The sequence below is a fragment of the Gymnodraco acuticeps genome, unplaced genomic scaffold (genome assembly GCF_902827175.1).
Source record: "Gymnodraco acuticeps unplaced genomic scaffold, fGymAcu1.1, whole genome shotgun sequence".
NCBI classification, from domain to species: Eukaryota; Metazoa; Chordata; class Actinopteri; order Perciformes; family Bathydraconidae; genus Gymnodraco; species Gymnodraco acuticeps.
Window position 1 is genome coordinate 1593315 of NW_022990276.1, and position 12288 is coordinate 1605602.

Here is a 12288-nt window from a genome sequence, read left to right on the forward strand (position 1 = left end):
AAAGTTGCACCCTGACTTTTCTCCCTACTCATCTATATGCTCTTGCAGATGTGCAGACCTCCACAGAGAGAACGGATAATAAAGCTATGTAAAATCCTCCAGGTCCGCTAGAGAGCAGTGTTTTATCCCTAGTCAGGTTTGCAGTCTGTCACAGAAACACGGAAATGAGTCAAGAGAGTGGCACAGAACTAACTCGAGTGTGGTGCGAGAGCAGTTTGAGGAGTTTAATACTTCCTAAAATTGCCACATACTACTTTTGATTATCTTACCTGAGCGTAAGCGAACTGGCGAAGACTTAACACATCACACATCCCGGCCACTGTGTATTTTTCTGTGTATAATCCTGAGTTTGGGCGTTTCTCGAATTCGAAAGTAAGTGTTGGAGCCATGGCTGAGTCTATTGACGAAGACATGCCGGAGGAGGCTCAACCCCTACAGCAGGACCTGACCTGCCCCGTGTGTCGGGGCATCTTCCGGGACCCCCTGCTGCTGCCCTGCACCCACAGCTTCTGTCGGGAGTGTGTGCAGAACATTGTGAAGGTGAACAAGAAGTGTCCTGTGTGCAGAACCTTGTTTGAGGAATTGCAGGCCATCGCCAACCGCGCGCTCAACAGTACGTGCGAGACTTTCCTCATGCAGTCCAATTGGATGCCGACCCGGAAGCGTCCCAATGAGGAGGTCTGCAACCTGCACCTGAAGGCTCTGGAGCTGTACTGCGAGAAGGACGAGGAGCCGCTGTGTGTGGACTGTGTGGCCATGCACAACACACACAAGCTCTACTCACTCAAAGATGGGGCTCCGATATGTAAGGTAAAGTACTCTCAGAAGTTATCAATAAAGGTGTTTTGGGCTCTGAAATAAGTATTTCATTAAAGGTAACATTATTCTTTGATAGCACTTAGTTTCAAACCTGCAAGGAAAAGTACAGAGATCACCCGGGAAGCACATTAGAGAGATACGGCAGCTTCTATGTGGGCCTGACAGAGGTGCAAGAAGTACTCAGATCTTGTACTTGAGTAGAAGTACCAGAGTGTAATACTCTGTTACAAGTCAAATTCCTGCATTCAAAATGTTACTCAAGTAAAAGTACAAAAGCATAGGCATCAACATATACTTAAAGTTCAACGGTACCCAAGTAGTTTGAAGGATTTGTTTTCCATTAAGCTTTGTGTGGTATTCCTCTCATGAAATGTTGTTCACTGATGATTCGAATAATAAGATATACATGTAATAAACTGCATGCTCATGCTAATATGTTGCTTTGCCGATTCAATAACAATTGTATCTGATGTTCTGCTTTCCACCCTGCAGAAGGAGCTGAGCTTCAAAGTCCAGATTTTTGAAAAGAAAGTGGAGGAGTACAAGAAATGGACACTCAAACTCAGCAATTCAGTGGAATACGTCAAGGTAAAGTTGCTGTCACGTCGCACTGGGTTCATCTTTACGGATGTGTTCTTATTTATGTACTGCAGTGAGAGATGCCAACTTAATTTTCGTTACACTGATGTGTGATGACAATAAAGATATTCTATTCTATTCGTACATACATCTGTGTATAATCTTTGATCTAGTTGAATAAAAAGCTGCAAAACTAGTCGGCTACCTTCAGACTTTTGTGGAGAAAGGATCTCCCCACAGGGATTTGTTAAGTCATTTGCTCCGGACATTGACCGCAAATATCTCCTTCTTTTTGCTCAGATTCCTAATATTGCTGTCTAAAGTCATATTAAATGCAATACATCACATATATAGATTTAGATAGATGGACCCTAACATGCCCCTTATATGTTTTATGAACACAGCCCGCATCCTTATTTCTTATTTCTTATTTCTTTACTGTTAGTAATCAAACTGAATCGAATCCTTGAAGCTATACATTTTCCTAAAAATAAATCTGATATGAGAAAAAACTTGAAACCAAACATTTATACATTTAATGAATATAATTTAAATATAAATATACAATAAATACAATTTGTTTTTATTATGCTAATTCAATACATTATTAAAACAGACAATCAATGAGTTATTAAAGAAAAAAAACAATAAAGGGTTTTAAACTTAAAGGTGGGGTAGGTAATTTAGGAGAAACCAGCTCGAGTGCGCTAGAATTTGAAAATACACAGCCGGAACAAATCTACCACTTCCTTACAGAGCCCCTCCTCCAACACACACGAACGCGCACATGACCAATGAGGGCACGAGATCAGTTTGTGCACAGATGGAAGGCTGACAGGCAGGTAGGCCATCCAGCTACTTTAGCCGGGCCGGCTCAGATGATTGGTCGTGCTTTTTACAGCGCCACGGCTTCCACAGATTTTTTTATGTATTTATTGTCAAAGCATTTAATGTATTCATTTCTATCGGATGTTAAGAGCATTCCATGGAATATAACAAGTGTTTCTGAAGTGAATTACATTACCCTACCTTTAAGTAAGCTATATGACATGTGGTGAGTAGTACATATCTCCAATAAAGCATCACACTTTTTTTATATAGCTTAAAAATGGTTGCCATAAAGAATAATTTCATAATTTCTTGCAATGAAATCTTGTAAAATAGAACATTTCTCAAATCTCAAACAGGTCTTTATTACATAGGTAAATGTTTGGAGGATGGAGACGGCACATACAATTATAATTCCTCCTTGTATGTAAACTATTTAAGTAATATCTCTTTTCTTTCATCCATGCAGTATCAAGCTGAGCAGGCAGAGAGGCAGATCAAGGCTGAGTTTGAGAGGCTGCACAAGGCGCTGGTCGCAGAAGAAGCTCTGTGCCTCAAAGCCCTGTCCGATGAGGAGGAGCAGAAGATCGCCAGCATACAGGGGAAGATCGACAAAGTAAACGAGGACATCAAGGCTTTGAAGGCGCTCTCTGAAACCCTGAAGAAAGAGATGAGCAACGACGATCTTCCCCTCCTGAAGGTAAGAGGAGGCACAAAGTTATGAGATGCATATGACTGTACCTTATTTCTCTCTTACTAACTTATCTCACTTACTCTCTTTTATCTTTTAGAATTTCCAGAAGTTAAAGAGAGAGTAAGTATCCGCAAAATACACGGGCAATCAAAAATATTGTGTGCTGTTAAATCTTTAAGTCTTTATTCTATTTTGTGAAATGTTTCTTGTTAACTTCTTATTGCCGTCTTTGCTTTAGAGCTCAGTGGACTCAGGACGACCCTTGCATCCCTTACGACTCGGTTTTGAACATGGGCAAACATGTCGGTGCTTTGAGCTTCAACATCTGGAAGAACTTGCAGGCCCATGTCAAATATAGTGAGTAAACGACGCTGGGAGTTGGGATCCAATCGGCCTGCAGTTTAAAAAAACCTTGTGTCTTTACTGAACTTGTGTTTAATAAGTTTGATATTGATTCGACAACAAAAAAGCATTTCTTCAGACCTGGCTGTCGGACATTAAATGTGTCGTATCTACTTGAAACTTAGGTCTCGAAGTTAACAGACTTGAATATTGGCACAACAAAACACCACCTTCAATAGGGGTGTGAAACCTTTTGTATCCCACGATCATTTTTGATTGTTGTGGTCACGAGACATTTCAAAATTCTTTCTAGATTTAAAAAAAAAAATGTGGGTTAATTTTGTGCTGGTGCTAAAAGTTTGTATGAAATAATGCTGTTTTTATATTTGAAATAGTTACGGCAACTGATTACAATAATTTCAACACAACCCACATCTTTTTATTTCTTTTATTCTGTAGGAATAAAATAACTTTAGGTTATACAATAAAATAAAAATGCTGCATGTTACATGAATATAATTGGTTGGCGTAGTCTAGCTCTCTTTTTATGTCTCAGACATTTTGTGGGATCTTTCTACGATTCACACAAACATGCTTAACACAATTTTGACTTGAACCTAGATATTGCTACTGGTGGGCGGTAATACACAGCTTTAAAGAAAAAACATTTTAAATATTGATTTTTGGAAGTTGTGAATTGATTCAGAATCTTACATTTGTCCATGAGTTGCCTTTTTCCCCCAGTCTAAAAACATTATATGTGACAAAACAAATGTTACTTTAATTTAAATACATATATGGGAGCCAAAATGTTGATTTACTATTTTCATTATTTAATCGTTGAATTATGCGTCAAATGTTGAATATTGGATATGGAATAGGTTGTTAATTAATGTCAATTAATTGTGATCCGCACACCCGGTTAAACACAACAGCTGACTGACGCTGTGATTGCCTCAGCTGGTACAAAAGAGTCCTGCTGACAATACTCTGCGTTCATTTTGTTTGTGAAGCCATACGGTTTTTTGACCATTGCACAGAAATTACGAGTTTAAGTTGTTTATTTTATGTGACGTAACTGTCTCATTGTCTGGTAAGACACTTTTATTTGTGTTAAAAGAAGAAAACAGTGAAGAAAAGACGTAAAGGATAACATGGAAATAAATGTACCGAAACAAACAAACAATATCTCTCTGTGTGATGTGTGAGCGCGTCGGCCAGGCGTAAACCAAAGGACAGAAAGGAGTAAAAACGAAGTGGGAAAGATTGCTCTTTTAACATAATATTGTCTCCTCCTGTGTGCAGACCCAGTGGTGTTCGACCCCAACACCGCCTCTCCCTGGCTCTCCTTGAACCCGGACCTGTCCTCTGTGAAGGAAAGCTCGGAGCGGCTCACCGTCCCTGAGAACCCGCAGCGCTTCGATCCCTGCGTCTTCGTGCTGGGCGCTGAAGGTTACAAGACAGGGAAACACAGATGGGACGTCATTGTGGGCGACAATCCCAAGTGGATTGTGGGAGTGTGCAAAGAGTCCGTGCCCCGTAAGAAGAAGTTTCACAGTCTCTACTAACCGAGGTGTGTGGTCCATTGGACTGAGCAAAGGCGTGTACACCGTCTCCACCCCTGAGCGTACGGAGCTGCAGGTGCAGCAGCGCCCCGAGAGGATCCGCATCAAGCTGAACATGGATAAGGGAGAGGTGTCATTTTGGGATGGGGGCACGACGAAGCACCTTGTCACGTTAACACACGAGTTTGATGAGGAGATGTTCCCTCTCTTCGGCCCTGGGCTCTATAGTAGTCCTACGGTCCTGCCTCAGGGAAAGATAGCTGTACACACATCATAGGCCGATTTACAAAACTAGGATTTGAAATAAGAATAAAAACCTTTTTACACACAACCTTTTTAAAGTACGATACATTTAACAAAATGTCACTATCAGTCAAACACAGATTGATTACAAGCAAATAAATGATACAAAATAAAAAGGGATTGAACAATACAATTGAGAAAAACAATCAGTGTATAGATAATCATGTAAAAAATTTAATTAATTAAATATAATATAACAGTTTATAAAATGGAAACTTCAGAAATTACATTTTTTGTTAACGTATAACTTTTCAAGTTATTTGTTTATCACATAAACAACAATAACAGAGAAGCATTCGTTTGCTATGGAAATCTTAAGTCTCAGTCCCTCTAACAATGCTAATCACCTAAAAATAAAAACAAATATATATGTAAGAATATAATATATGTAATAAAATATAGGGATAAAACTTAAACTTAAAAATTCTAGAGATAAAATCTATTTCTAATTCAAAGTACATAAAAGACTATAATGATATATTTCAGGTTCGGCATAAGGGACTCATGAGAATTAAAGTCTGTCAGCTGCATGATGCATCATTTGAGAAATTACATCCTGAATACTGATTTCACTAAAGTTAGCGCTGAGCTTCAGTCTGCAATGTTCAAAACAACAGATAAAGCCAGAAATCTAGGTGTAGTCATGGACTCTGACCTGAGCTTCAACAGTCACATCAAAACAGTTACTAAATCAGCCTACTATCACCTAAAGAATACATCTGGGATTAAAAGACTAATGTCACAGCAGGATTTGGAAAAACTTGTCCATGCTTTTATCTTCAGTAGACTCGACTACTGCAATGGTGTCTTTGCAGGTCTCACTAAAAAATCTATTAGGAAGCTGCAGCTAATTCAGAACACCGCTGCTCGAGTCCTCACTAACACTAAGAAAGTGGATCACATCACTCCTGTTCTGAAGTCTTTACACTGGCTTCCTGTGTGTCAAAGAATAGATTTCAAAATACTGCTGCTGGTTTATAAAGCACTGAATGGTTTAGGCCCAAATTATATTTCTGACCTTCTGCTAAATTATGAACCATCCAGATCTCTCAGGTCTTCAGGGACTGGTCAGCTTTCTGTCCCCAGAGTCAGAACTAAACACGGAGAAGCAGCGTTCAGTTATTATGCTCCAAATATCTGGAACAAACTCCCAGAAACCTGCAGGTCCGCTGCAACTCTGACTACTTTTAAATCCAGGCTGAAGACTTTTCTTTTTGTCGCTGCTTTTAATTTGACTATTCATATCTTAGACTGCACTGTAACTTTTATCCATGTATTTTTTCTTTTAATGTTTATTTTATTAGCTTTTCTAAATGCCATTTTCTTAATGTCTTTCATTTTTTGTAAAGTACTTTGAATTGCCTTGTGTTGAAAAGTGCTATATAAATAAACTTGCCTTGCTGATGATTTTTTTGAGAAAGCAGAGGATAATCAAAGCCCAATATGTTGACATGTGCCTTAGCTGGAGGAAAGTGGGTTGATCACTCTTTTGTCGCTACATTACTATGGACAGAAAGGAATACAAAATGACACCAAAATAACTGGGAACTTGGCTGACGCTGGTGCCAAAACTGATCACTTTTGAAGTGGTTAATAAAACATCTCTCTTGACATCCATCTCTTGATATCTGAGGGTCAATAAATACAAATGTGAATGTATTTAAGTTGCTTGCTTTACTCGATTTTGGTGCTTTTATAGTAGTTACGTAATATTTACTTTACACAATTTTAAGAATCAATTGAAATAATTGCTTTTATGCTGGGGAAATGTGCTTTAATCATTTGTTGTACTTTTATAAAATGTTATTGATTTTACTCAAATATTGTGGTTTAAAATGTTAACCAATCTGTGCTGTTTGGTTTGTTGTATATTTGATCACTCGCTACACAAATTGTGGCCTGGAAGTAGTCATGCTCAGTGACAGCTTGTATGATATAGCCTACTACTACTACTACTACTACTACTCTGAATCTGTTTATGCACAATCTGAATTCGCTGTCTCCATGTAATCACTTGTTTAATAAAAACCAATACAATCTAATTAGTTTTCTTTATTGATTAAAAGCACATTAACTGTCCGTACACAATTTCAAAAAATGCTGCACTGTGGGACACATTTGATCTATCTAAGCATTTATTCTCATCATACACAAATATACAGTACAATGAGATTTTTAAGTGCAACCCCGTCACAGTGTGCAAACAGACACACAATAAAAACACAAACAATCATACAAGGGACGATACATATACTCATTGATATCTATATATTCACTGTTTTGGGTATTTTGTTTATCTTCTACTGCTGTTATGTATATCTTTATTGTTTTAATAGTTTTTCTCCCCTCTATTTTTATTTTATTGTATTTACTTCTAATTCATTTGCAATGCATATGCTGCTGTGCCCCATTTTTTTCAAATTGTGTATATCTCATCTATCGCTGTGTGATGTTACTACTTACTTTTACTTAAATACAATATCACACACACACACAACACACACACACACACACACACACACACACACACACACACAATGCAGTGATGGTTGCTGAAACGTTTGTACATTATGCATAAATAGAGACTATGCTTTCGACATACTGTCTGTTAAATGAAAATGTCAGAAATCCAGATGTTGAGTCGTTGATCTCTCCGCTGGATGGCGGTGGTGGACATGCTGTCTTTTTTGTTGGCTAACACCGGTGGCTGCTAGCCAACCATAAACACCAAAACAACGGGCATCTGTCCCTGGGATGGACTGCAGGGATTGGGTCAATTGCGATCTGTGGGTTCGTTGTTAGCTGGCAGCATTTCCTCCTACTGTAACGGCTAAGAAACATAATTTCCTAAATACATAACGAATAATTACTCTCAAGAGGGACGGTTCCTGGTAGATTTAGCAGCAACTGCCGATTGCGCATCTGGAATTTAGCCGCTAACGCTAGCTAGCCGACAAGCTAGTTTAGCAGATCCTGTCCTCTGCATTTTTTTCGAAGCATTAGCTATAAGCTAGCTCTTAGTCTCAAGCATTCACAAGTCAAAGAACATGTAAATTACCATGGAAGCAAAGAGACGGGAACTGGTGAGTATGATGATGAAAATGTGTAAACTAGCCTGCTAACGGCCTCTTTCTGTTAACGGTATTCAGCTAGCTTTCTGAGCTTAGCAACCTCTGCATATTAGCTTTGTTGTGATAGCCTGCGGTGAGCCCCTGTTGCTGATACCAGTGTTTATCTCTTATCTTGTTGGATATAAAACCCTCTGTGTTGTTGAATAGCATTGTTATTTGATAAATCTCCACATGTGTGGACATTGTATTGTTTTAACTTGAATGTGTGTAAGACTGGTGCACTGTGTAGCTAACGGTACTGTACATAGGGCTAGAGTTAGCTTCATCAGTATCTCTCTATGGGCTGCGTCTAAGCCGTTTTGAGCATTGCATTGCAATTGTTCTACATTTGGTTCTGTAATGAAGCAAGAACGGAATTATGCAAACGGTTAGGGGACTTGAAGGGCCCAGAGCTGGAACAAGTATTCAGATCTTGTACTTAAGTAAAAGTAGAGGTACCAGAGTGTACAAGTAACGGTCCTGCTATCAAAATGTCACTCAACTAAAAGTACAAAAGTATTAGCATACAAATATCCTTAAAGAACCAATAGTAAAAATAATCATTGTGCAGATTGGTCCATTTCAAAATAATACATAATGTGTTTTGATTATAATTTATTTATTGATGCATTAAAATGTTATCAAAGCTGGTAAAGGTGCAACTAGTTTTAATCACGTTGTATACTGCAGGCTAGCTTGTGAATTAACTCCAGGTGTAACTAAAGTCTTATTTCAGTTTTTGATTATATTTCAAATCAATAATCCAAATCTGCAAAGTAACTAAATATATTGTATTGTATATACTAAATACATGTAGTGGAGTAAAAGTACACTATTTACCTCCATTTTAGTGGGGTATAAGTACAAAGTAGCAACATATTGAAATACTCAAGGAAAGTACAAGCCTCTCAAAATTGTACTTTAGCACAGTACTTGAGTAAATGTACTATATATCTTTACATCACTAGCACTTGAATCCCATTTGGTTGTGTGTTATTCTACAGTCTGCATGACATTGCAGTTGTCTTAAGGATTGCGTGGTTTTATACTGAAGCAAGAATGGGATTATGCAAAGGGCCAGGGGACTTGCACGGCCACATTAGGTTGTTTGTGTGACCACCACGCCTCCTTAGAAATAATCCTATATTTTTTTGCTGTCATATTTACTTACATGATGCTGATGCATATTTTTAAAGATATATCTGCTAGGAGGACCCACACAAAGTTATCTGACCATTTCCCTGTCATTATTCAGGCAGTGCCAGTGATGGCCTCCCCCCTGCCTGTCTCCATCATCCTGGTGGTTCTGCTGTTGGCTGAGTCTCCATGCCAGGCAGGGGACTGCAAAGGCCACAGGCAGGTGTTGAGGGGACCACCAGGCTACGTCACTGATGGACCAGGAAACTACTCTGTCAATGGGAACTGCGAGTGGCTTATCAAAGGTATAAGAGTGTGTCTTGTTTGCTGAAAAATGGATGAATAAATTGAAGCCGAAGGCTGTAACTCACAGATATGTCCCACCTTTATACATCCTCCAGCCCCCAGCAGCAGCCACAGCATTGTCCTAAATTTCACCTTCATGGACACAGAATGTACCTATGACTACCTGTTTGTGTATGATGGAGACTCCTACCAGAGCCCTCTTCTAGCCAGCCTGAGTGGCAACACTCTGCCTGAAGCCATTGAAGCCAAGTCTGGCAAGGTAACTAATAAAAGCACAATGAAAGAAACTGAAGCGTTATAACTGGCATATAATCATTTTGTGTCTATTATTTGATTTCCAGATGCTGCTTCATCTTTTCAGTGACGCTAATTACAACCTCCTGGGCTATAATGCAACGTACACCTTCTCTCTGTGCCCCGGAGCCTGTGGGGGCCGCGGTCGCTGTGACTCCACCACATCAAAGTGCCAGTGCCATCAGGGTTGGGGAGGAGCAGCTTGTACAACCCTCCTGTGCTCCCAGGCTTGTTCTGTGAATGGCCAGTGTGACAAGGTAAGAGTAGGGATGGGGAAGGTTCAATGATAACAAAAAGCAATCCGTGTCCAACGGAAGGGTCATTCATTCTCCCCTAAATAAGCTTATATTACGCCTGTTTGTTGTGCGGTGTGGTCTTAAACAATTTTTCCTTTCCAATGTTTTGTCTCAGAAAGGGGAGCGTTGCATATGTAACCCTGGTTTCCTGGGTCAGAGCTGCCTGCTTGGTTTTCATAACGACAGTGGGGCGGGGCAGTGGTGGCGGGTGAGTGAAGGAAACCCCCACACGCCCCCCAGGACGGGTTCTGCTGGCGTGTATCTGTCCTCCACTGGAGCCATGTACTTGTTTGGCGGTGAGATACTCCTAATTTCCACTGATGTAATATTAAGGGAATTAAGTCCTTCTTCTATCCCCTTTTATTTCAGCTGCAGTTCCTCATTTCACTTTTACTGGCTAGTGTTTTGATAATAAATAACCTCGATGTACATTTGATTATTACTTATTTTCCCACAGGGTTTGACCTGAATAGAGCTCTTGGTGACTTGATCAAATATAACTTCTCCTCCAACCAATGGGAAAGCCGGTCTTATGGTCACTCTCCTGTAAGTAGTTTATGTATTAACACACACACACACACACACACACACACACACACACACACACACACACACACACACACACACACACTGTTTGTGCCTCTTCCTGTTTTTTACACCTCATATGTTTTGTTTCCATATAAGGGCCTTGTTACTTCTGCAGAAACCTTATATTTCAAACGTCATGAAAACAAGATACTTTGCTTCCTTAATCATGATAGAGTATTTAGAGAAACGTATTCAGCACAGCTAGAATTTATTTGAATAAGAAGTAGTCAGTCGAGATTCAATGGGAAAAAAACTCCCCAGCCCCAAAGCATATTATGACAAAGAAACCAAACATATGGCAGATATAAAAACAGATATCAAATGTATGGTTGTGCAGTAATGTGATTTATGAAATTGTTTGGAAGTGTGGAGATGAAAGTTTTATAGTAATCAGCTGATTGCAGTGCATCTAAAAATGGCCTTTTTTGTACATAAAAGTAAACTTCAATTCAATCAGGAGAGACGAATACATATTTATTGCCAGGAATACACAAATGAATGTAATGGAGTTTTGGCGATTAGGCCCCGTTGTTCAGGAGTATCATTCGGGAGGGGAGAACCGATCCGATGAAACCCCCCGGGGTCTAGACACTGGTGGTGGTGAATAGATGGTTGGGTTCGGTCTGAAGAGGAGTGGCTTAGCTTGACCCTGGATTCAGAGGGACATGAGGTGAAAGGCGTGGAGTAGGGTTGCGTCGTGTCACCTGAAATGACAGCTGTCAGAGGGGAGAGCAGATTTAAAAGGGTTAGCGGAGCGCTATGATAGGCTTGTGAGAATAGAGCGAAGTGATTGGTTAAGCTGTGGAGTGACGCCCCCGATCACTTATTGAGAGGACAGAGAGTAGTAACATGGAAATAGTAAAGAAGGTCTTCCTGGTTGAACTTGCGCTGAGCTTCATTTGTAATCTTCTCAAATATTCTTTAACATTTAGCTGTTTGACTCTCCGCTCTTGTCAGGTGGCTCGTCATTCCCACACAGCTGTTGAGTGGACGGGTAACATGGTGATCTTTGGAGGAGAGCTAGCTAACGGCTCCCTGGCCAGTGACGTCTGGATGTACCGGCCTCTCCAAGATGACTGGCAGCAGCACGGCTTCTCAAATTCACGTGGGTCTCCTAAACTGGCCAATCACGCTGCAGCTGTCGTAGACAACTATCTCTATGTATTTGGAGGTAAGTTTCACAACATACTGTCACTTTTAAAGGTCACCTATTATGCAACATCCACTTTTTCATGTCTTTTATACATAAACATGTGTCCCAGGTAAAGAGATTCTGAAAGTTTCAGGAAAAAAGATGAGAAAAATATGATCAGATTTTGGCCACTTTATGATGTCATAACGGTTTTTTGGCTTGTGTAACCATTATCCAATCAGCAACCAAGGTAACCCCCCCCCCTTATCACCTGAATCTCTTCCTAGAGCTCCAT

The 12288-nt window shown here is 39.9% G+C and overlaps 2 protein-coding genes across 2 annotated transcripts in view; both read left to right on the forward strand.

Annotated features, from left to right (window-relative positions):
• Positions 1-387: 387 nt before the first annotated feature.
• On the forward strand, positions 388-5581 carry trim35-28 (tripartite motif containing 35-28). Its single transcript, XM_034221578.1, is given in 7 exon segments — positions 388-810; positions 1312-1407; positions 2696-2926; positions 3018-3040; positions 3159-3277; positions 4568-4812; positions 4814-5581. Coding segments are annotated over 7 exon segments (1428 nt in total). The 3' UTR covers positions 5105-5581.
• Positions 5582-7830: 2249 nt separating this feature from the next.
• The window catches only part of megf8 (multiple EGF-like-domains 8), a 38671-nt gene continuing 34213 nt past the window's right edge, over positions 7831-12288 (forward strand). The window contains 7 exon segments of the mRNA XM_034221602.1: positions 7831-8213; positions 9496-9682; positions 9779-9942; positions 10025-10234; positions 10389-10569; positions 10731-10819; positions 11819-12032. Of these exon segments, the coding sequence (XP_034077493.1) occupies positions 8190-8213; positions 9496-9682; positions 9779-9942; positions 10025-10234; positions 10389-10569; positions 10731-10819; positions 11819-12032 (1069 nt within the window). The 5' untranslated portion in view covers positions 7831-8189.